We start from the raw sequence: 24,656 nt of genomic DNA on the forward strand, positions 1-24,656 counted from the left end.
TATAATGATACTTGTTTCCACTTTAATTTCTCACTGATTAAAATATATTTCTTTATAGGTGACCTACTGGTTATTTCTCATCTATCAACTTGCCCTCACCACATCTTACCTTCCATTTTGTTGCTTTTAATATTCTTCATAGTATTTCTTTCATTCTTTCATCCACTACTGTGTATCATGAGAGTAAATAAAGAGATTTAGATATTTGTTTAATTCTTGCTATCATGATGAATCACATACCTACATTTCATTACTGGCTTTTATTCAGGACATATTTTACTTACTTTTATATCCTTTATTATTAACATTTATCTGATACACATTTACTCTTTATTTAATTAGAATTAAGTGTGTCTAAAGTATAGTAAATGAAGTTGATAACATGATTAGTAATACCTTTGATTACAACTGCCATGTCCTCACATAACATTTTCTCAATTGCTCTCTCTATAGTATTCCAGTGTGCTCTTAGGGGAGCAATGTAGAAACTGTCTTTGGAGAGAAATCTGGTACTTTTCTTAACTATTAAAATGAAAATTATTATTTCATGCTTGCTTAAGTCATGTAAGGAATTAAAGTGACACAAAGTATTAAATGAGAAATATCCTTGACAGAAGTAAGCTGTATTGAAAATGTATTCTTGATAATGGGACATGTTATCATTGCATAGTCAGTGTGACTAGTGTCTAAACGCATAAGAAGGCATAAGACTAATGGGCTCCACCTCCATCAGTGTTGTGTTTCCTTCCAGAGTCTCTCTTCAAATGTAGTTTTCCATAATTTAAAATTTGTCATACTATTCATTAGTATTTTTATGTCATTAAAGTTGATGCTTGTTTGATTTACTTTTTGTTTTTGCATAGCAAATATTAGTAGCTGCTACTATTTTACTTATAAGCTCATACCCTAATTTATGTAACAAAAGTTGAAGATTCTTTTTTTGGCTTCAACTGTTATTTGTTAGTTTTCTGTTTCGTTTTGTTTTGAGATAAGTTCTCATTTATCTCAGGTTAACTCTTATTTATGAATTTTCTTCTCCCACCAGTAGCATTATACATTTCATGTGCTATTATATCTGATTTTATGAAAGATTGGAAACTAGGGCCTTGTGCATACTAATCAAGCACTGACCCAAGTGAACTATATCCCTAACCTCTCAGTGCCCTGCCCTGGAGTCACACCTTCAAGCTTTTTATTACACCTTGCTTTATTCCTACAACTTGTTTACAGCTCTTTTTTTCCACTCACCTCCCACTAATTTTGTCATTCTGACCATTGAAAGTCCCCGGAGAAAGGAGAAACTACATTTAGTTTCCATCTGATTTCTGAAGTACTAAATCAACAAAGTCATCATATTTGATGATTTAATAAAATAAAAAACAGCACTGAGACATTATTGAAGCAGTGTGATAGATTAAAAGTACATATTAAGTTCTGTGGAATCATCTATGGAGAAAAGATTCTTGTATTTAATAATAATGTGTATTTTTTAGTCTATTAGATCTTCTAGTAGATACTTGTCAGTCTATCTAAAACATGCTTTAAATTGGAGAAAAATAGAACTACATCGGGGCAAACGTAAAATATCCTTATGCAACAAAGTATCAAGACAAAAGCAGAGAGAATGTTCATAATTTGAGCAGAATAAATGTTTTGAAAGAAAAGGCTGAGCATTGACTGTTGAGCTGTTACCATTCTTGCATCCTTATCTCCAAGTCTAATATATTTGGTTTCACAAGACTGTAAACATCCCATCTTAAATAGAGTTTTTGAAGCTATATTCTTTCTAGAAAGAATATGTTTGTATATTCTTATTTCCCCATGGTTAGAGAATATTTTACAAGATTTTTATTACAATGTGTTGAGGTGAGAATAAACAAGGTAGTATACAAAATTCTTAGTGTGATTCATTAAACTGTACGAGATTTATTCACTGAATAATGCTGCCATATTTGTCAAAGAATTTGAATTCAACTGGTTCCAATTAGCTCTGTTGCTTATTTTGACACATCTTTAGTATGAAGTGAAAATATGACAAATGTAATAAAAACATTTTGCACCAAATATTAAGCATCCTTTGGAGATTATGATATCAGGTTATGAGTACTACAGAAAAATATAGAGAAAGGAAAAAAGCAGGATTTTCCTGTATTTGAAGTGAGACCTTTAAGCGCAAGACAAAATAATCAAGTTCCAGCCTTGTTAGGAAATTGATTTTACCCACAAAAAAGGGTTTTTCACACAATAACGAGAACTTATTTTTCAGCCTCTAAAACAGCACTGTTATTGTGTTTTCAACCTTCTAAGATTTGAGTAAGTTTCCTTGCCCAGTGTCTAAGCCAGCATAAACCCTTCTAAAATCAGCAATATCTTCTCTAGAGCCAAATGCAACTCTCCAAAACTCTATGCAAGGATGACTGTTATGCTATGCAATATCCCATAGAATTTGCTTTGCCTATAAAACTTTTAAATTACATTCCACATTTAACATCAGTCATCTCAAGAGAAGATCCCTGCATCTTTGCTTACTTTATTTCTTCCGGATACATTGTACGGTGTGAAAAAGAAAGGAGAAACCACATTTAGTTTCCATCTGATTTCTGAAATACTAAATCAAACAAAGTCATCATATTTGATGATTTAATAAAATAAAAACAGCACTGGGACATTATTAAAGTAGATTTAAACTTGAAATCTGAACCATATTTTTTCGTTGTATTATTCTACAGGAGTTTTTTTTGTTTGTTTGTTTTTTGTTTTTTTAAACAGAAACATGTAGTAATTAGAAGGATGCTTTTAGTGCAAGGGAAGAAGTGAGAAAACACAGAGTAGTTGTCAGTCTCACAGTTGAAAGAAAGAATATGGTGATGAAAAATCTCATAAAACTAAAGAACACAGGATAAGAACAGCACCCAGGGAGGCTACAGATTAAACAAGGTATGATAGTTATGAAGTAAATACACAGACAAAACATGTAATGCCATATTTTACATGAGTGACATATGCTAGTCTAAGCACTTGTCCACAATCTAACAGCAGCCAGATGAGGAGGTGGATGGACTATCAATAAGGATCATAAAAACAGTGGAAGCAAAAACTTCTATAGACAATTCAATGGGAGCCAGCAGTGGAAAGAATTTCAAGCAGGTTGACTGATGAATGGTGCTAAATGCTTTTAGAGGAAGCAGTTAGAGAAAGGCTGCCTGAGTTCAGAATCAATGGGGACCCTTCAGAAAGAACTTATTGCAGTGGTGGGAGACAGCTCCAACTTCACTTAGGAGGTGAAAGTGAATCAAGGGAATATGCAGAAAGGATGCTTTCAATGTGGTTTCCAGTAAGGCCATAGGAAATGACAGCTTCTCCTATGAGAGAGTCTTGAGATGGAGTGAAGATTACTTTGGTTCAATATAGACTGTAACTGAGCAGGTTTGTAAGCTCAAGGGGACAATCTGGAAGTCTAAGGCCTGAAACATAAATGCAACAAAAAATGAACAAAGGGCCAACTGTAATCAAAAGAGCTAGCTGAGGTCATGGCATAGATTTTAACCTATAAGAGAAAAATCAGATTTATTTTCTTATGAAATAAGAAAGAATAGAAGGGAATGAGGAAGGTGTAAAAATATATCCATGGAAACCATGAGAGAGTTTGTGCTTAATGCTTGGGGACTTATAATTAAAAGGAATCCAAAATTTTTAAAATACACTTGAGAATAAGACATATGGACAAATAAACACAAACAAATGGTTTGTGTATCAAGTAAAAAATCTATAGTTTGGCCTCAAAGAAGCAGTTGGCTCCTCTCCCTGTTTATACAGGCCTTCCTTAGGTCTCTTCTCAGAATTGGAAGAAGTATATTACAAATTTATCCAAGCACATTGTATTGAAGAAAGAACTGGCTTATTCAAACTGAGAGCATACAATCAGTACTTCTCAGCTGTGGCAGAACACTACAGGGGGATGTGGGGATGAAGGGAAAATACCCAAAAGAGGTTACTAATCTGAGAACATAGGTTAGCTCAGGAACCTTAACTATGAACAGAGTATGGAAATTACTATCAGTAACAATGTGAGCAAGAATACATTAGCAAATATATTAATCTTATTAATTGTTCATTGAGTGCTGGACACTGTACTGAGTGTTTTGCAACTAGTATCTCACTTCTTCACCTATCCATACAATTTGTAGTATTTACAGTAATTTGGATGATTATTACCCATATCATGGTAATGGCTTTGGTTGGTGGTTTCATTACTATGTAGACACACCTTGAAAAGTAAATTATTTCAGCTAATTCAATGATGACCCATATTTTTCATTTTCTAGGCACTGAACACTTAAAGTGCACATACTTGAAAACATAGCTTATTTGTGATATTTTAAAGCAGTTAACTTAAGATGAATATGCTAAACAACATGAGTAACATTTATAGTTATTTAATATTATAAAAGTGAACTATTCAAACAAACTAATAATTCAAATATAATTCAAGTCTCTCTGAAAGCATCTGTCTTCAGAAATTATAAGTTATATTAAGGAATTGTTAGTTTGTTTTTGTTTTCTTTTTTTTTTTCCGAGACAGAGTTTCTTTGTGTAGCTTTGCCCCTTTCCTGGAACTCACTTGGTAGCCCAGGCTGGCCTCGAACTCACAGAGATCCACCTGCCTCCTGAGTGCTGGGATTAAAAGCATGTGTTTTTGTTTTCTATGATTCAAAATAAGTGAAAGTTATTTGATTCAACTTTATAATTACTTATATTTATCTATTCTGCTTTTCTCACACATTTATAATAATGATGATCAACTGCAAGATAAAATTTAATGCACATACTTAAAATGTATTAGTACTTTTTCAAGAAGAAGCTAAATAGATGATCTCTGAACTGATTATTAAAAGTGCATTAATTAACATTCTTAAGCATTTGGTTGCATTATTATAGGTTAATTGCAGCACTCTTTTGTCCCTAATTGTATGAAATGTACTCTGTAGTGCTATAATACCTTGTATAGTTATTATCATAGAGTTCCCAAGGCTCAGTCAGATGAAATTATGTTCACTTCATAATTACCATCTGTTTAGCTTTCTTAGAGTTCCACATTACAACTAAGAAGGTCAATGATACTCTATATGATAGGAACTCAGCAAGAGTAGACAAAACAAAACAGCTCTGAGACCACCAAGCTGAAACTACCCTACCTGATGGACTGCATATTCAGATAATAATAGTTTTGCAAGATGGTTGATGTCCACCTACAATATTACTAGGCAGTTTTACAACCAAAAATGCTATTTAATTAGAAAACATCAGTGTAATTTTTAGCAGAGGGGAATATAGTTTCTGTAAAGCAATGAGTTTTGTTGGTTTGTTCTTAAAAATCTCACAAAATTAGCATTTGCATTCCAAATTTAAATTACTTGTTCACTAATTTTCTTCTTTGGCAGAGCATTAGAATGAGCAGGGAACTCTCCACAGAACCATTTGGTACCCAACCCATGTCCATGTAGCCTCAGCCTATGGTGGATATTAACCAAGTGTGAGAGTAGTTTCTGAAAGATACCACATAGCTAAGTATAATGGCCCATGTCTGCAATCCAATCACTAGGAGACAGGATTGTGAGTTCCAGGCATTCCTGAGTGACAAACTGAGACCTGCCCTCAAATTAATTAAACATTAAAAGAAAGACCCTATGTTGGTAGTATGCAATGGAGGCTGGATTTACTTTGCCTGGAAACATTCAAACTTCATTGCCATTGTAGTTCTATTAGGGATTAGGCAGAATTTGTCTATGTATATTCATATCCTAAAAGAAAGATACAGTCTATACATGAACCACTGTCTTAATTAATAAATTAAAGTTAATTAAACCTATATAAACTGAGCATGATATTGTTGTTCTTTTGTGCCGTAAATTACAAGATAAAACAAAAAGTAACCCATCTGAATCAGACAAAAGAAACAAATAAAAGGAAAAGAGAGGGCACAAGAAACAGAAACCTATTTGCTTACATACTCAAGCATCCCATAAAAACACTAAATGGGAAGTCATAATAATATATGCAAAAGCCATGTAGAAAAGCCAAAAATAAAAAAAAATGTAAATACATAATAAAAAAGGTTTAAAAAAATAAAAGAAATCTCTGACATGACATCATGAGACAAATCGCCTCCAAAGATGCAATGGGGTTCTTTTTTGTTTGTTTGTTCATTTGTTTGGCCAACTACTGCTTAGCATGCTTCCTCTCCAGTGACATTACATTGGAGGAAACCAGGATTTTACTTTTATGTAGATATGGATTGGAAATTCCTTCTGGATTAGAGATGGAGGCAAGTGTTCAATTTTCCTTTCAACTCTAGGGACCGTCTGGTGCAGATACATTTAACCCCTGTGCATGTTAACTCAGTCTCTCTAAGTTTATATGGGTTTTGATCCTGTTGATTTAATGGACTTGTATTCTTGGTGTCCCCCCTTCCCCTCTGGCCCTTATACTCTTTCTGCATTTTTTTCTACTGGGTTCCCTGAGCCCTGAGGGAAGGCATTTGATGGAGACTTCCCAGTTATGGCTGAGAGTTCCAACATCTCTCCCTCATTGCATAATGTCTGGCTGTGGGTCTCAGTATTTTTCCCCCTTGCTGCTGAAGGAGAAAGATTCTCTGATGGTAGTTGAGAAAGGCATTGATCTCTGAATAGAGCAGACTACCATTAGGAAGTATTACATTTTGGTTTTTTTAGAAAAAAAAAAAAAAGAAAGAAAGACCAGTAGTATTTGGTTTTACCCTAGGTCCCTGGGATACCTAGTCTTGGTCCTTGGTCACCCTAGCAGTATAGGATATAACTTCCATGTCCTGGAGTGAGCCTTAATTCAAATCATATATTATTTGGCTACTCCCACAAATTTTGTGCTACCATTGCCTTCTTGTAACTTGTAGACAAGACACCATTGTTGATCTAAGGGTTTGTGGTTGGGTTGGTGTTTATGTTTCTCCTTTGGTAGTATGCAACCTGTAGTCTTGGCAATTGCATGGGTTGTTTGGAGGTTCTGTATTGCCCTTTGTGACTTGATTAGATGTCACCCAACCCTGCTATTTGAAGCTTCACTTGGTAATATGAGATGGCTATTTGTGGATATGTATACCTCAGTATTTGGTGACTTCATATATATACACTTAGGAAGATTTTACAGTGCTGGCTAGGTTTCCATACTCCCACACATGACACTTAATTTTTCTCTCCTCATATATTTCCTCCCTCATCCCTCTGTATATTTCTTATCCTCCTCCCCACTTCATCCTCAATAACTATTCAATTTTCCTTTTGTAGTGAAATCTGTCTTTCCTCCATAGTCCCTTACTCTATTCCTAACCTCTGTGCCTCTACAGATTGTAGCTTGCTTATCATTGACTGAACAGCTAATACCCTCATATAAACTATGCCATTTTGAAGGGTACAAGATAAAAATCTTGAAGTAGTTTGACTTGCTTTTCCCAGATGACTAAAGATGTGGAATATTTTTCTAAGTGTTTCTCCTGTTTGATGTTCCTCTTTTGAGATTTCTCTTTAGCTCTGCATCACAATTTTCAGTCGGCTTATCCATTTTTGATATCTCTATCCGTTCTATAATTATTCAGGATTGCTTTAGCTATCTTGGTTTCTTTGTGTCTCCATATGAAGCTGATCATTGTCCTTTCAAGATCTGTAATGAATTGTGTTGTAATTATGGGTATTTCATTGAATCAGTAGATTGCTTTTGGTAGGATTGCAATTTTTAGCTTATCAATCTTACTGATCCATGAACATGGGAGATCTTTCTTTCTTCTGATACCTCCTTTAATTTTTTTTCTTTGGTGTCTTAAAATTTTATAATACATGTCTTCCACTTGTTTGCTTAAAGTTACCCCTGGATATTTTATATTATTTCAGCCAATTGGGAAATGCCATTTCTTGATTTATTTCTCAGTTCATTTGTCAATTGTGTATAGGAGGGCTACTGAGTTTTGTGAGTTAATTTCACACTGAGCTACTTGGCTGAAAGTGTTTATAAGCTGTAGAGGTTTCTTGTGGAATTTTTAGGGTTACTTATATATCATGTCATGTCATCTAGAAATAAAGATACTTTGACATGCTCACTTGTAATTATATCCCTTTAATTTCCTTCAACTATCTTATTGATGTAGCTACAGTTTCAAGTGCTGTATTAAATAGGAATGGAGTGGGCAACATTGACTTTTTCCTGGTTATAATGGAATTGCATTGAGGTTGTCTCCGTTTGAGTTGATGTTGGCTATGGGCTTTCTGTAAACTGCCTTTATTATGTTATGGTATGTATATTGTATCCCTTACCTCTCAAGGTTCTTTATCATGAATGGATGTTAGATTTTGTCAAAGGTATTTCTTGCATTTAATGAGATGTCCTTGCAATTTTTATCTTTCAGTTTATTTATATTGTGGATTACATTTTTTGATTCACATATGTTGAACCATCCCTGCAACTATGGAATGAAGCCTGCTTTATATGGGTGATAATCTTCTAGATTTATATGTGGATTCAGTTTGCTAGTAGTTTATTAATAATTTTGGATCTATGTTCATAGGGATAATTGGTCTATAATTTAGTCTCCGTCAGAGGCCTTTATGTGGTTTGTGTATCGGGGTAACTGTGGCCTCCTAAAACAAATTGTTCAATGTTCATTATGTTTCTGTTGTGTGGAATAATTTGAGGAGAGTTGGCATTGACATGTCTTTGAAAGTCTGGTGTCATTCTACACTAAACACATTTTTCACTGGTCTTTTTTCAGATGGGAGACTTTTAATGGATGCTTCTATTTCTCTATGGATGACATTTTAATATATTATTATTATAATATTATTTGTTTAAATTGCTGATTTGATCTTGATTTAACTTTGGCAAGTGTTATGTATTGAGAAAATTACACTTTGTTTTTTAGAGTATTGCATTTTGGTGGACAGGTTTTTCAAATTATGTCCTTATTATTCTCTCCATTTCCTTGGTGTCTGTTGTTATGACCCCCTTTTTTAACTCTAATATTATTAACTTGGGTCTTCTCTCCTGCCTTTTATTTATTCTGATAGGGTTTGATAATCTTGTTGTTTTTCTCAAAGAACCAACTCTTTGTTTCACTGATTCTTTTTATTGATTTTTTGTTTGTTTCTATTGTATTTATTTCAGCCCTGGGTTTAATTATGTCTTTCTGTCTATGTCTTTTGGTGTGTAATTTCTTCTTTTTGTTTTAGACCTTACAGGTGTGCTACCGAGTTGCCACTATGAGAGCTCTTTCTCTCTTTCTAAATATAGATACTTAGTGCTATGAACTTGCCTCTTTGAGTCTCACAAGTTTGGCTTTGTTATATATTTATTTTTAGTCAATTGTAGAAAGTCTAATTTCTTTCTTAATTTCTATATTGGCCAGTTTTTATTCAGTAGTGAGTTGTTCAGTTTCCAAGAGTTTGTAATCTTTCTGCTGTTGTTGATATGCAGATTTAATCTTTGATGGTCAGACTGGATGCAGGGTGTTATTGCAGTTGCCTTGTATCTGTTGAGACTTTGTGTTCAGAGTATGTGGTCATGTTTGGAGTTAGTTTAATGTGGTTTTGAGAAGATATATTATTTTGTGTTTGGATGACATGTTCTGTAAATATGTTTGTTCATTTGGTTTTTAACATTAGTTAGCTCTCGAATTTCTGTGTTTAGCTTCTGTCTGGATGACCTATCTGTTACTGAGGGTTGGTTATTGAAGCCACCCTCTGTAGGTGATTGAGGGTCAGTATGTGTTTTAAGCCATAGTAGTTTTTCTTTTACATTCAATCATACCAGCATTCCCTTGTGTCTGGTACATAGATGATAGGCATTGAAATGTCCTCTTAGTGGATTTTCTTAGATGAGTATGCAGTGACCTTCCCTTTTTCTTTTTTTTTTTTTCTTTTCTTAGAGTCTAGCCATCTAGGTTTGGCAAGATTCTATCTAGCCATCTAGGTTTGGCAAGATTCTAATCCAGCTGCTAATATCTGGTCTTGTCTTTTGGGGGGGGTATTTTGTTCCCTGGTTTTGTTTGTTTGTTTTGGTTTTGTTTGTTTCTTTGTTTTTTCTCTCTTGCTCTTAGGGCAGTGTGCTGGTTGTGTGTTGTCTGGTAGGAATTCTAGGATGCTGCTATATGTGGCCACTAGAAGGGAGGAAAGCAGGGTGTTCCATCAGGATCTGCTTAGCCTCCTAGGAATGGCAGCAGACTGAAGAGAATCAAAGCAGGCAGTCTGCTACAAAGCTCTTGGAATGAGACTCAGGGATTGAAATCGGAAGAGCAGAGAAAGAGGTGAAGATCTCCAGCTAGCCTACCTGACTCCCTGGCTTGAATGATTTGTGGGTTCCCAAGGATTGCCTACTGGATTTGTGGCTTAAATAAAATCATGAGTATAGGGAGGATAATTAGAAGGGAACAAGTGAGGTGATCCACTGCAAATGGGTGCAGAGAATGAAGAGAATGTGTGGCAGGTGGTCTGCTTCAGAGCTTGGGATGAGACTGGGGGCAGGGGAGGTTGGATTTGGAGGAGATGAGAGATAGAAGATATACAGTTAACCTACATGTTTCACTGGCAAGATTTGAAATTTTAGTTCTTATGGAGGAATTTTGAACATGAGAAGCAAATAAAAGTTCATTTGTAGATAGAAAAATCTTAGACTCCATGTTAACCCTTCAAAACCTTTGAATAATAGTGTGTAAGATTTGTGTATATCTTTAGATTTAGACAGATAATTTGATCTTTAAAAATATCTTGTGAATAATAAATAATTGGATTTAAAAGCTCCTTTACCTCCTTTGTTTAATATGCTTTCATAACCAACATTAGATTCTTTCTGCAGACATTTTCATAGCAGTTTATACTTTTGAATTGAGATAGGAAATGGATCTTTTTTCATAGAGAAAGCACATTCTCAATTTCCTGGAGCTCACATAAAAATGATTTGTAATTCTGTGGCCAAGATCACCACTGGTATCTTGGGATCAGGGAATCTCTTTAAGGGCCATGTGAAAGGCAGCACCTTCTCTCTGCTCTGGCTCAGGGGATGTAGAAGCCTCAGATTTAACAGGGCAGGTTTCTTCTGTGCTTCTGTTTTATCACCTATTAATAAAACAAAGTAATTTAATGGAGTTTTGTAAAATGTGTGAAATACGAATGCAATTTAAAAGTTTTAAATGCTTTCACACCTTAACATTGTGTTTCCATTGGGTTTTTGAGGAATATTTTAGTATTTATGATGTCAAAACTATTTGCTGTAGTATCACTAAACTACACACATTGTTTTCAAAACATATTCTTTTCTTTTTGTTTTGTTTTCAACTAGGACCCCTACTATGGCTGGTGGCCTATTTTCTATTGACAGAAACTACTTTGAAGAGATAGGAACTTACGATGCAGGAATGGATATCTGGGGTGGAGAGAATCTTGAAATGTCTTTTAGGGTAATTGCATTTTTCTTTATTTTTAAACTCTGAACATAGTATGTGGTAGCATGCACCATCACACCCAATAATTTACTGTCAAATTTTTCAAAGTGATGCAACTTACTGATCATATGGTCAATATATGTTTATTTAAAACCTTTACTAGAGTCCTGTTGCATGCAAACTTTACTGTTAAATTTGTAATTTTACATTTGCAAATCATTTTCATTTATAGTAAGAATGTATTAGGGTGTTCCATTGTTGGAGTAGAGTGGCTTCATTTTCTGATTGAAGCATTTCTCCTTAAACCAGTTTGTGTTCTTTTAACTCACATTTGGAAGTGTTCATTGACTAGAATTGCAAGCACTGCATGAATTTGTTCTTAAGGAACTTTAAGATCAACTGTGGTCAAAGCATGACTGTTCTAGCAATCATAGACATTAGTACTTAACAAATTTATTTGAAAAATGCAAATTCACTTAATAAAGAACTTCTAAATAAATGAGAACTGAGAACAAAGTTTATATAAGGTCATTTAATATTTTATAGGCAAAATTTGAAATGCAGCCCCCCCAAAGTATCTTTAGTCTAAGAAATAGAAAAGAGGTTTCATGTATTTTACCTTCAACTACACGTATTATTTTTAAAGAATTATTTTAATGAGACTAACTATTCCTTATTAAAATTAAATACAAAGGACTTAAAACAATATCATTTTTAACAAAATCAGTTGTAAAATTTAATGAGTAGAGTCTGGGCAGATTTATGTAACCAGATGAAAATTAGTTTGGCCTTCAAGTTGAAAGCTTGTTTTCCACCAACACAAAACTGTATAATACTGTCTAAGAAATTGTTAAAACTGGGGCAATAGAAAGGTAGCTTAATGCATGAAAATACTTGCTATTCTTGTAGACTCTAAAAGAGGATTCAGATTTAATTCCCAGCACCCTCATGGTGCTTCACAATTATCGTTAAATTTAGTTCTGGACATATATCATCCTCTTCCAAATGATGCAGGCACCATGCACACATGGTGCACATATATACATATATACATACACACATATATATATATATACATATATATATATACACATATATACATATATATGAATTAAAATTTAAAAATATCCAAAGGCATTTTTTAAAGATTCAATAATTTTAAAATTATTGAAAAAGTTTCATTTTTTTTCTAATGTAGAATTTAGTTTGTCTGAAGTAGTTGAGATGCTTTAAAATCAATAGAACTGCCTTTTGGGGTTATATTTGTCTACAAGCCTGATGATTATCATGACCATAAATCGATTTTTTTTAGGTATTGCTGTACATATTTATACTATCTGTGACTTATCAACAGAAAGTCAGAACCATGATTAGGACTGTCTTCTTACTCTCAGGTCTATGTAATATTTTTTGCAGAAACTTTGAAGCCATTTGGAGAAAGATTCTTGTCAGTATAGGTCTAGAAATGACAGAAATAAGAAATGACCCCCCAAAATCGAAACAAGCAAACAAATTAAAACAAGAAAAGAAAGAAGGAAAAATATTAAGAAGCACAAAAACAATTTGCTTTTATTCTTAGAGGAAATCATAAAAGTCTCTAAGTTCTTATTCCTACAGACTTTCTAGGCATTTTCTGGGATTGTGTGAGGAAAACAACTCCCAGAGCATTAGTCCTGCTACTGCTGACCCAATTGCTTACCTTCTCTGTGTTTCCTGCTTTCTTAAAGTGTTCTCTTATCTCATTTCTGCATATTGAGGATGATTACCTGTCTGTAGCAACTCTTACTATGACGACATACCTTCCACATAGGAGGGAGACTGGATGATATGTTCAAAGATAACTACATGACTAATATGATTATTAAGAAAATGTGATCAAGAAGTAGGATGAATTTACACATATACGAAAGGGGTCAGTCAGATCTCAGGAAAGTAGATGGATGGTAACTGATGGCCCTAAGAATAACCACAACCCTGAAAAATGACAGTAGATTCTGTGATCAACTACTTAGGAATATTAACAAATTATTCACTAGTGACTGTTTTTGAAGGTTTCAAACCTTATTATTGCTTTAAGCATCGTCCCCCCCCCCCCCATTTGTCTATGGGTTGCTCTCAGGAGAATATATTGTGATTTTTACTAAAACCTTGAATCAACTATCCAGGTTACATATTTCATGACAGAACTATATTCAATGTAGGATACAAAGATGACTAGGTATGATGTATTCTTACTCTGAAGGAGTAGCATTCCTATAAGGTACAAGTGTTATTGACGAAAAAATCTGATATTTTTCTTATATATGTCAAATAAGTTTATGTGAGCAAACCAGTTCTCCTCAGCAGAATAAGTGACTGTCATAGTAATGTTTGTGTGGCTTTGTAGCTGTGGATTTTTCAGTTGCCTTTGTAAGCAAAACATTAGAAATATTTGGAATATAAAACATATTAGTATACTGTAAAAGCTTAAGGAAATTTTAAAGAAAAAGAATGCATTGCCAATTGTCCTTATTTTTCATTGTGGTATCACTTTTTTTATTTTGATCATGTAAATGTAAGAACTTCTGGATATTAGCAAGTTAGATAAATGTTATAGTCCACATTTATTGAGTTCAATAAATTCTGAGTATATGATACTGATAGATAAACTTGATGGTCTTGTGAAACTTATATTTTAGTACAGAAGATTGATGATTCACAGAACAATACAATTTATTAATACATTAGGAATTAATATTTAAGAAAATAATTATAGAAGGGATGAGAACAATGAACTGTTAATTGTTAGAAGGTGGCAAGGGGTTGAGATTTTACAGAGTTTATAGATTTGTAGATTTTGTAGAAAGAAGACTGAGTAAGGAGTTAAAATGTATTTCAAATTACTATAAAAGCATCGGCTGTCTTCAAATGGTAATTTTATCAACATGTTACCCAACATATATTGTTACTAAAATTCCTTGCATTTCATAAACAATAGCACAGGGAATGGTAAAAACAACATAAAGAACAGTGGTCCTGATATTCCATATCATTTTGTTCATGTGACAATGAAAATAGTCTGTCAATTGCTGAGTCAGTTGAGTTAATTTGAGAATGTCTGAGAAAGCAAGACTGGAAAAGGCCTTCCTATAAGCCATGAGAGAATAATGAGTAGAAGTCTGTATTCAGAGTTAAGAAACCTAGGCCCAAAACCCAACTCTAGTACTATCTTTGGAAGTAAGGTGGAATAGTTAGTACATTCCAGAGCTTTAGTTTGTCCATCGTTATAATGGGAAAGACAGAGCAATAATTTATATGTTTGGGAAAAATGAATTATGGACTCAGTTTTGAGTATTACTGTTTCCCACATGTGAATTGTATTATAGAAGTCATCTCTTAAAATATGGTAACAAGCTTTGCAGCTTTGAGCAAACCACATCATTGCTGAGTATCATTTAATAATAACCTTATCCTTAAAATCTTGTCATGAGAGAGTGCTTACATAAAAAAGCACTTCAACACCTGAATATGCAACACATATATAAAGTTTCTCCCAAGTTCCCTACATGAGATGAAATAAAAAGATGACAGCTGAGATGAATTAATTATAAAAGAGTAAAATTCTAATGAAACATTAAATCAAAAGTCTGTTTCCTTAGGAAAATCAGTAAAAATTCTTTCCAAACTTGTGAAAAACAGAGACATGATAAACATTACCAATGCTGAGAAAGAGAAAGGAGACATAATGATGTCCTCCTTTCATATAACTCTTTTGAGTTATATAAAAAAAAATGTATGAGAATAGTATGGACAATACAGAATTATACAGTACCCTAGGAAACTTGATAAAATGGCAATGTTCTTAAAACAAAAAGTGTTAAAGCACATTGGAAATCAACATATTAATCTCACATCTAGTAAAAGAATACATGAATTATAGGGAATATTTTTTCAAGCAGGAACTCTGTAGCCAGATAACACTGCTGATGAGTTCTATCAAAGATTTCTATAGAAATACATAGATTTCAACACAAATATTATTAGAAATTAAAAAAAGGAAATAATATGTTCCTGTTAACTTTATAGAATCAGCATTCCTCTGACACAGGAATTTAATCAAACATCTACAATACTGCACTACAACCAATGTGCCTTGTGAACATGGATTTAAAAACTACCTTACAAGATTTTAACAGTTAATCCCTCAAATTTATAAAAGATAATTATAAATATTATACGTTTAAGTGGAATTCATCACAGAGATGCAATATTCACTGAGTATTTAAAAACCATTCAATATAAATCCCCATGTTAACAAACTGAAAAAGAAAAATAAATTGATCAAATGAATATATTTGAGAAAATTTTTAACAAAAGTCATATAATTCTCCTAATTTTAGATAAAGAAAAGGAAAATTTTCTTTTAACAAATGAATTATTAAAAGTTCGATAGAGGGGTTGCAGTGGGGAAAAGTTAATAAAGACTGAATATAAAACTTACACACTTATAGCAATAAAAAATGGAATGTGGGAGCTGTGGAAATTTCTTGGTAATTAAAGCTCTATTTGAGCAGGAAGGAGGGCAAGATATCTGTAAACACACATAATTGCCTTTTGGGCATGGCAGTTTACACAGAATTCTAACCCTGGCGAGCAGAGATAGACAAGGACTAGAGTGTAGCATGAATCTTAAAGGTACTTGTTAATAAAATCAAACCCGAGGCCAGTTATTGGGGTGAACGCTGGAAGATCAGAGAAGCAGAACAAGCCACAGTTTCCTCACCTCGCCAGTTCCTCAGCTGGTCTTGTTTCCTCAGACTGCAAGCTTCTGAATCTTCATCCAAATGGCTCTCAGCTGAACTATGCTGCTCCAAAGCCTATAAGCTTTACCAGCCAAATGCTTAACTAACTTAGTTCCTGGTCCTCAGGCCTTATATACCTTTCTGCTTTCTGCTATCACTCCCTGGAATTAAATGCTGGATTTCTGGGATTAAAGGCTGTGTCAACTTGCCTAGCTGTTTCTAAAGTGGCCTTGAACTCAGAGATCCGGCTAGCTCTGCCTCCCAAGTGTTGGGATTAAAGGTGTGCACAACCACTGCCCAACTTCTGCTATGGCTTACTCTCACCCATTTTCTAGCCACCATTTTTGGCTTTGTTCTAGTGGCTGTCTGTTCTCTGACCCCAGATAAATTTATTAGGGTGCACAATATTGTGGGGAACACAATACCCACCACACACAGCAAGGCTAGCCAATACTTTGAACTCTAGGTTTAACTGGGAAGCCTTACTTACTTCAATAAGTTAAGCAGAAGAGCAATAGAGGATGATTAGTAACATCAACTGTGAGTCTACACACACACACACACACACACACACACACACACACACACACACATTCAGGTGTGCATGTGTGCTCACATGCATGTACACATGCATACCACATACACACGTACAAAATAAAAAAGGAAAAATGAGATGAGATACTATCTCCCACAGGAAGATGAGGAAAAGATGACATTGGCATTCTTACCAGTTCTACTTCAATTTATAGTGGAGCTTTACATAGTGCAGTGTTATAAAAACAAAGCAAAAAATCTTGGGAAGGAAAATGTTCAGACTGTCATTGAGTATTCTCTCAAAAATCTCAGAAAATAAACAGAATTTTAAAAATACTATTAAAATATACAAGAGTCATTTGCATTTCCATGTAGGACCCAACTCCATCAACTGAAAAAATTACTATTACTATATTATAGCACCAAAAACATGATCTAGTGATTATCTGACAATAATCAAATTGCAATTTCCTACTGTGAGAAGCAAAAGATCTAAGTAAATTTTAAAAGGTACCATATTTATTTGTTGATAGCTTACACATTATAAAAACGGCTTCCTCCTCCCATGCATTAACACTAAACAGACTCCAAGGGACCTTTCTTCACAGAACTCGATAAACTAATTCTAAAACCCATATAAAAACACAACTGATGTAGAATGCTTAAAATCACTTTGGTAAAATAAAAAGTTGAACAACAGTATGATTTAAAATATATTGCTAGTTATAATAATTAATATTTATTTAGAATAGGCATAAGCTAGTTATAATAATTAATATTTATTTAGAATAGGCATAAATACAAGGCAGTAGAACAAAACTGAAAATCTGGAAACAAACCCACAAACATATGAGCACAAATTGTTAACAAATATTTTAAGGCTAGTCAGCAAAACAAAAAACAAAAAAACAAAAAAAACCAGTATTTTCAATAAATGGGATTGTAAACTCAAAATGCATGCAGTAAACAAAACAATATCTGCCCCAAACTCAAAATTATTGATTAATTGATTTAAATATAGGCCCATAGTTAGACAAAACAAAAATTTTCATTTGGGAAAATATAGTTTGGCTATTATTATGGGGTTATTATTATTTATTATTATTATAACTTTAGTAATCAATATTTTTATTAATAACCAATTATTTACTTTAGAGAGAAGACTGATTTCTGTGTACCAATTTTCTTTCAGACAAATTCCATTGTAAAGTTCAATATATTTATTTGGTTATATAAGCAAAGAAAAGGTCTTAGTGTATGAAACTGACTACCTTTCAAACTGTATAGGCAATGGGGTGGGAAGAAGTTAGTGAACACAATAAACAGCAGAGGCTCCAGAACACAGTGTGAAAAGGAGCTAAAGAAATTGTTGTATAATATTACAAGAAACCAGAAATTTCCCCAGAACTGTCTGTCCATCCAATGTAAATTTTAACAAGTGAAAGTGAGTGAGAATGATGTGCTACTTGGAAATCATTTCCAATAAAAGTCTTCCTGGAATAATTCTAGTGGAACTCTTTGCCTTTTTATAAGCTTAATTTTTCTGCATAAGGAAAAGATATTATCTGTCAGTGTAGAATACTGACTTCCTTTACTTTTTACCTAAAAAATTATAGGACCAGGAATATGATGGAAGCCTTTCACTGAATTATTTTGAATAAATTATTAATCACTATTCTGATTTTTATGTTTTTGTGGAACACTTTTCCTTAAGGAAACTGTAATATTGTTTATATAGTAATTTATTTGGATCAGTTTTAATAAAGTTACGAGGTGATAAATTGAGGTCCTATGGATACATGACCTCATAAAGAGTATAAACCAGCATTAACGAGCTGATCCTACAAACAGCTCTCTCTCTAATCACTTGTTGACAGCATGCTAAGTTTCAAACACTCCAGTAGACGTGTTTCTTGGCTTTAATGCTCAGTTAGATTTCACCTCTCCCTTTTTCCTTACCTTTTTCGCTCTATGTCTTTATGTTATTGCTTCTGCTGCTGTTGCTTGCTCTAGACAGGATCTCACTATAACACAAACTAGTCAAGAACTCACAACAGCACCCTTTGATGCAAGGGTTATAGCTAGTATCTATCATATATGGCTTTATATATAGGTTTTCTAATGTTTGGTCTACTCCTCTGGATTGGTCAGTTAAACATATCTCTTATTCAGTGGAGGGGGGGGAAAGGGGGGTTAGATTTAAACCACAGAGTAAATCCCTTGCTTGTTCCTAAAGTTTATAACGCCTATCATTTTATTTTAAAAATGAAACTGAGTAAGGACCATGTAAGAAATTTAGTTGTTTTTGTCATACCATGCTGACTTTGTGCTTTTATGGTGTGTTTGTTGTTTTATTTTGTTGTTATTGTTCAATTTGTTTTGTAGTTTGCTTGTTTGTTTGTTTAAAAGAAGAACAAAAAGGGGTTTGGTGGGTGGGGGACTTGAAAAGTGTTGGGGGAGGGTAAAAGTGTGATCAGAACATATTTTATTTTAAGTTATGAGGGTATAATTGTATGATTCTCTATATGCCCAGAGGAAGAACAATGAAAGTGGCCAAGTAGATTAGACAGTAGTAAAACTTTAGAATGATACTAACAAACACTTAACGCTGGCATTGCTTATCAAATTATAATAGGTTAAAGTTTCATAATATGGAGGACTACATTTTTTAAATTAAACCAGGAAAAGTAAAAGTCTTCTATTATGTATGCTTTAATCCAAACTATAACTTGCATGTACATTAGATAAGGATAGGACATGCGGCATTTGTCTTTCTTTGTACAGATTCCCTCATTTTGTAAAATATTTTCTAGTTGTATCATATCTCCCCATTTTCTTTACAGCTGAATAGTCCCTATTCTATATATGTATCACATTTTCGTCATCCAGTCATCCACTGAGGGACATTTTGTTTGTCTTTATTTCATGCTTAAATTTATCTACATCTGTGATATAAAGCCAGCTCCATCATGGCGGGTGATATTTTTCATGTATATTTGTATGTATGTTTGTACTCCCTTTGATAGTATGGTTGATGATATAATAGGGACTTTTACTATAGTTTTTTGTGTTTTTACTTGGTTTAGGAATTAGAGTGCTACTGGCTTCACAAATTAGTTTGGAAGTGTTCCTTCTATTTTTCTTCTGTTAAATACATTAAGAAGTATTGTCTATATTCTTCTTTGAAAGCCTGGTATAATTATACTTTAAATCCTTGTGGGCTTGAATTTGTTTTTCAGTCGAAGGCTTTTTATTAATCTTTCAATCTGCTTATTTTATGAGTCTCTTTAGACTATTGATGACTTTATTTTTAAATGTTGTCCATTGGAAATAGTGAAGTATTGAAATCTAATTCTGCTGAATTGGAATTTAATTGTGTCTTTAAGTTCTGTAGTAAGCCACTTATGATATTGAGTGTGACAGAGTTTAGTGTACATATGTTTAGAATTGTGATGTCTTCTTCATTGTTTCTTTGATGAGAATGAAGTGTACTTCTTTATCACTTCTGATTGATTTAATTTTGGTTATTGGGATGAATCCAGAAAATCATCCACGACTTTTAGTTGATATAAATTTTCTTTTGAATCTGTTATAATGTTTCTCTGTTTATGTCTAATTCTGTTAATTTTGATTACCTTTTTTTATTTTAGTTAATTGCATGAAGGGTCTGTCAATCATTTTTATCTTCTCAAAGAAGCAGCTCTTTGATTATTTGATCATTTATTGTTATTTGATGGGGTCTTCAAAGTATGTTAATCTTCAAAAATTAATATGTTTGTTGTATTATCGTTATACTAAATTTTGTATCGACTACCATTAAATATGCTTTATCAGACAAAACAATTAAACATGCACAGGAGTTATTAGTCAACACAAAATGAAGTCAATGGTATTTTGTGTATTTGTGTTTCCTTTTGCTTTGTTGTGACATTATTTGTCTTATTGGTCCTTTGCCTGTATTGGTCTTCATTTTTTATGATGTCTGTGGGTCTTGTTTGACTTTTCTTTTTGTTTTTTGATGTTTGGAAGGAAGTTTGAGAGAGAGAGAGAGAGAGAGAGAGAGAGAGAGAGAGAGAGAGAGAGAACATAATGTATGGGTAAGGAGGTGAGGAAGATCAAAGAGAAGTTGGAGGAGGGGAAAATATGAACAAAATATATTGTATGAAAAATGTTTTAATAAAAATATAGGAAAAGAAAAATTGAGACAATTGCCCTGATGATTTATATTTGATACGTTCCTGAAATACTCCTATATAAAATGATTGATCCTTTTTATATCTAAATATGATGAATGGACTTAGAATTATCTTTGAAATTTGAGCTTTAACTTTTCTCATATAAAAATGAAAAGTTTAAGAAAATATATACAAATCATTATTTTTTATCAGCATATGTCCATATAATTTGCTAATGAGATACTTGCCTTTTGATTAAATTGTAGTTTACAAATAATTTAAATTAGGTCATTTACTTTATCTGGAAAATATATCCAGATGTGTAGTATAGAACATATATGCACAGTTTCTGTCTTGTGGAGCTTATGCTAATGGGAAATGAAAGACAATACGTTAATAAGCATAGTAATCACTCTGATAATTTTAGATAAACATGTGCCTGGTGGAAATTAAGCTATATAAAGTGTTGTAAGAAACTAGAATGATGAGTGATGAAGAATTTTATTATTTAGAGTCTTCTGGTATACCTCTAAGAGGATATTTGAGCCCAAACAAAATGATATGAACAATACTTCATATACACTCACACATAACAATAAAAGTAAAATGTTTTGTAAATTTCAGTGGTCAAGACTTACAGGTGACATCAGAAATCCAGAGCATAAATGTCTGCAGTATCTGTTTACAATCTTTAGTTATGGGTTGCTTCTTTGTTTTTGTTTGTTAGTTTGTTGTTTTTCTTATTTCTAAATTAACATTAGAATATTTGATATCCAAGTTTGTGAATATGAAGGAATAAGAACACAGCAGAACAATCTGAGTTTAGATCTCCAAGTATGAAGCCGCCTGTGCCCTTATTCCCTGTGACACCTGCTCAGGGGTTCAAATACAGGAGGTTTACTTGAAATACATTAAACCAAAAAGTGGTATCTCCAGTTCAGTAAAAGACCCTGTTTCAGGGGAGCTAGGAAGAAATCAACAGAGGTTTGTGTTAGACTTCTTCCTTTGGCTTTCCTGAACACACATGCACACACACACACACACACACACACACACACACACACACACAGAGAGAGAGAGAGAGAGAGAGAGAGAGAGAGAGAGAGAGAGAGAGAGAGAGAGAGAGAGACAGAGACAGAGACAGAGGGACAGAGGGACAGAGACAGAGACAGAGAGAGAGAGACAGAGGAGAGGGGGAGAAAGAGAGAAGAGAGAGATTTCATATATGAACTTTTTTTTCCCTCTGGAAAAGTAAGTGAATACAATATCACAAAAATATTGCATACCTGCATACCTGTTTTGTGGAAGTAGCATTCCATTTACAATAAATAACATATCCATTAAAATCTCTAGGAACTGATCTTAATAATTTTATGTATGAGGTTCCACAATGATTTCTAGGACAAAGTTGGAAGACTGCTGCTTCCATAAACAGTTGACTTGGAAACCTACTGCTAGCCAGAATTAATGCATTCAAAGTCAAACCCATGTACTTTTTATTAAAGAGCCAAATTTAAATCTCTATGGTAACTACTGCAATAAATGTGTAACATCTTAAGCTATGATTATACTGTCACACTTAGTGATGTCTTTCTTAAGTATGTGACTACCAATCAGTTCACTGTTGTTCTAGTCAAGCAGAAATGTAGTTAAAAAAGGAAACTAATTATGAAATTCATTTAAATAATCCTCAACAGTCTCAGCAATAACAGATCCTAGATATGAGGAATGACTCTGAGGTGTGAGATAATACTCAGGGAAGACTTTGATCTAACTTCAAAATTGAGTGTTAAGTACAAATGCAACAGTAATTAAGGATCACTGAAAAGATGATTGTAGATTTTAACAGATTTTTAATTATCCTTGAAAATTATCAACTTCACACTATTCACCACCTCTGAAAATCTGGCTAGTCAGATCAAAGATTCTAAAAATGCTTTCATTAATTTTCAAACTAACCACTAATTTCTACTACAAATATGATAAAGTATATAGAAACTTAGCCATTAAGTTATTAACCCTTTTTAGTGCCAACAGTGTGTTCCTTGATATTAAATTACTTTCTGTGATGTTTCACTCCTTTATAAATTTTTTTCCTCCATTTACATTTATTTATTGATTTTATAATGAAGCAACAATTAATCCTTTATACCTTCTCTTTATTTTAATTGAGCAATTAAATTCTGCATTTATGGTTCTGTGTTCTCTCTTTTAACTGGCCAAACCATTTTGTAGTCTATTTCTTACATGGCTCTCTGAAGTGTAAAAGGTTTTGAGAAATCATCAGGATTTTTGGAACTTTTTAAATGAAAAACTTTAATTAACAGTCCATTTAGAAAATCTATCTCATAAATCCCATGATGGCTTGTGTGAGTTTAGTAATTAGGTCTGCTGACAGTGTCTATTCCTTGTTTATATCTGTAACTCTACAGAAAGTCCTCAGGAGCTGAAGACTTTGTCATCACATTTGGGCACCTAAATGGAAACTCTAGACTCCTTAAGGTCATGTAAAGTTAAAGATGTACTTGATCAAGTTAGAAATTTTGTTGCAGAGTTGAGGCAAAGTATAGGCAAGGTGACAGCTTTGAAAGCTAACTTAACAGCATTGATAATTAAAGAAGTGTCTGAGCATGGATGGGTTTGCCAAGAGAGAAAATAGGAAAAGTAGCAGAGGAGGGCACGTCCTTAAGTAGCAGCTACATCCAGGGGTGGGAGAAGGAAGAGAAGCTGAAGGCAAAGCAGTATGTCAGAGAGGAACTAAAATAATGTCACAAAAACTCAGAAAGTTATAGTGATTGTCAATAGTGTCAACTGCTGCAGAGAAGCAAGAAAGTAAGAATAATGAAAGCTCATAAAAGGCTTCGTGAGCAGTTCTGGATGATGGATTCTGGATTCTGGAAAATAAGATAAGGTAATTGGATTTTGAAGATATGTAGGGAAGAAAAACTTTTAAAACACATTTACCAGCAAACAGGAAAATCTGCAGAACAACTTAAGGGGTAAAAATGGTCAAAGTAATTATTTTATATTTTCTATTCTTTTAGCATAGAGTAATAAAGGAAAATATAGTCTGATATCAAGTATTTAAATACAAAGTGATATGGGAATAGAATGGATAATTGTTGAAAAATGTCTGAAATAGTGGAGAACTGTTATGAAGGTGATGGAGTAATGTGTGTAATACTTTTAGTTAGCAAGAAAACTGCATATTTATTATTTGACTACATCTTTATCAGAATACTGGGGTTCCTAAGTTTTTCTTATATAGCTGAATATTCTGAGTACCACAGAAAAAGCTGTGTGATTGGAAATTGGTAGTGCTGGCTATCAAAGCTTCCTCTCTTGGGTCCAACACCTGTATTCTATATTCTGAGTTCTTGAAGTCCAGGGTAATCTTTAAGCTTAGAGAAAAGAATAAATTATCTTCCTGAAGAAGGCTAGAGGAAGCTAAATTTTATTGAGATATTTTTCTTTGTAAATGAGTTGAAGGTCTAGTCTAGCCTTCATTAGCTCAAGAAACATGGAAGAGAAGATTGAACTGACACCAGGACTCAATAAGAGGCAAAGGTTTTCTACAAACCATGGCTTCTTCAGAAAACATTTAACAGCAAGTAACTTTAAATGTCAAAGAAGGACATCTTGCAAGGGTAGGGAATGAGAAAAGGAAATTATGCTTACTATGCTCTAAGTACCATGTTGGTTAGAAAA

The 24,656-nt window shown here is 33.4% G+C and overlaps 1 protein-coding gene across 4 annotated transcripts in view; it reads left to right on the forward strand.

Moving 5' to 3' along the window:
• The window catches only part of Galnt13 (polypeptide N-acetylgalactosaminyltransferase 13), a 597,204-nt gene that overhangs the window by 361,508 nt on the left and 211,040 nt on the right, over positions 1 to 24,656 (forward strand). For all 4 annotated transcript variants that reach the window (XM_036185829.1, XM_036185831.1, XM_036185830.1 and 1 more), the window contains exon 8: positions 11,356 to 11,473. In XM_036185829.1, the coding sequence (XP_036041722.1) occupies positions 11,356 to 11,473 (118 nt within the window). The remainder of the gene's footprint in view (positions 1 to 11,355; positions 11,474 to 24,656) is intronic.

Source organism: Onychomys torridus, chromosome 4 (genome assembly GCF_903995425.1).
Source record: "Onychomys torridus chromosome 4, mOncTor1.1, whole genome shotgun sequence".
NCBI lineage: Eukaryota > Metazoa > Chordata > Mammalia > Rodentia > Cricetidae > Onychomys > Onychomys torridus.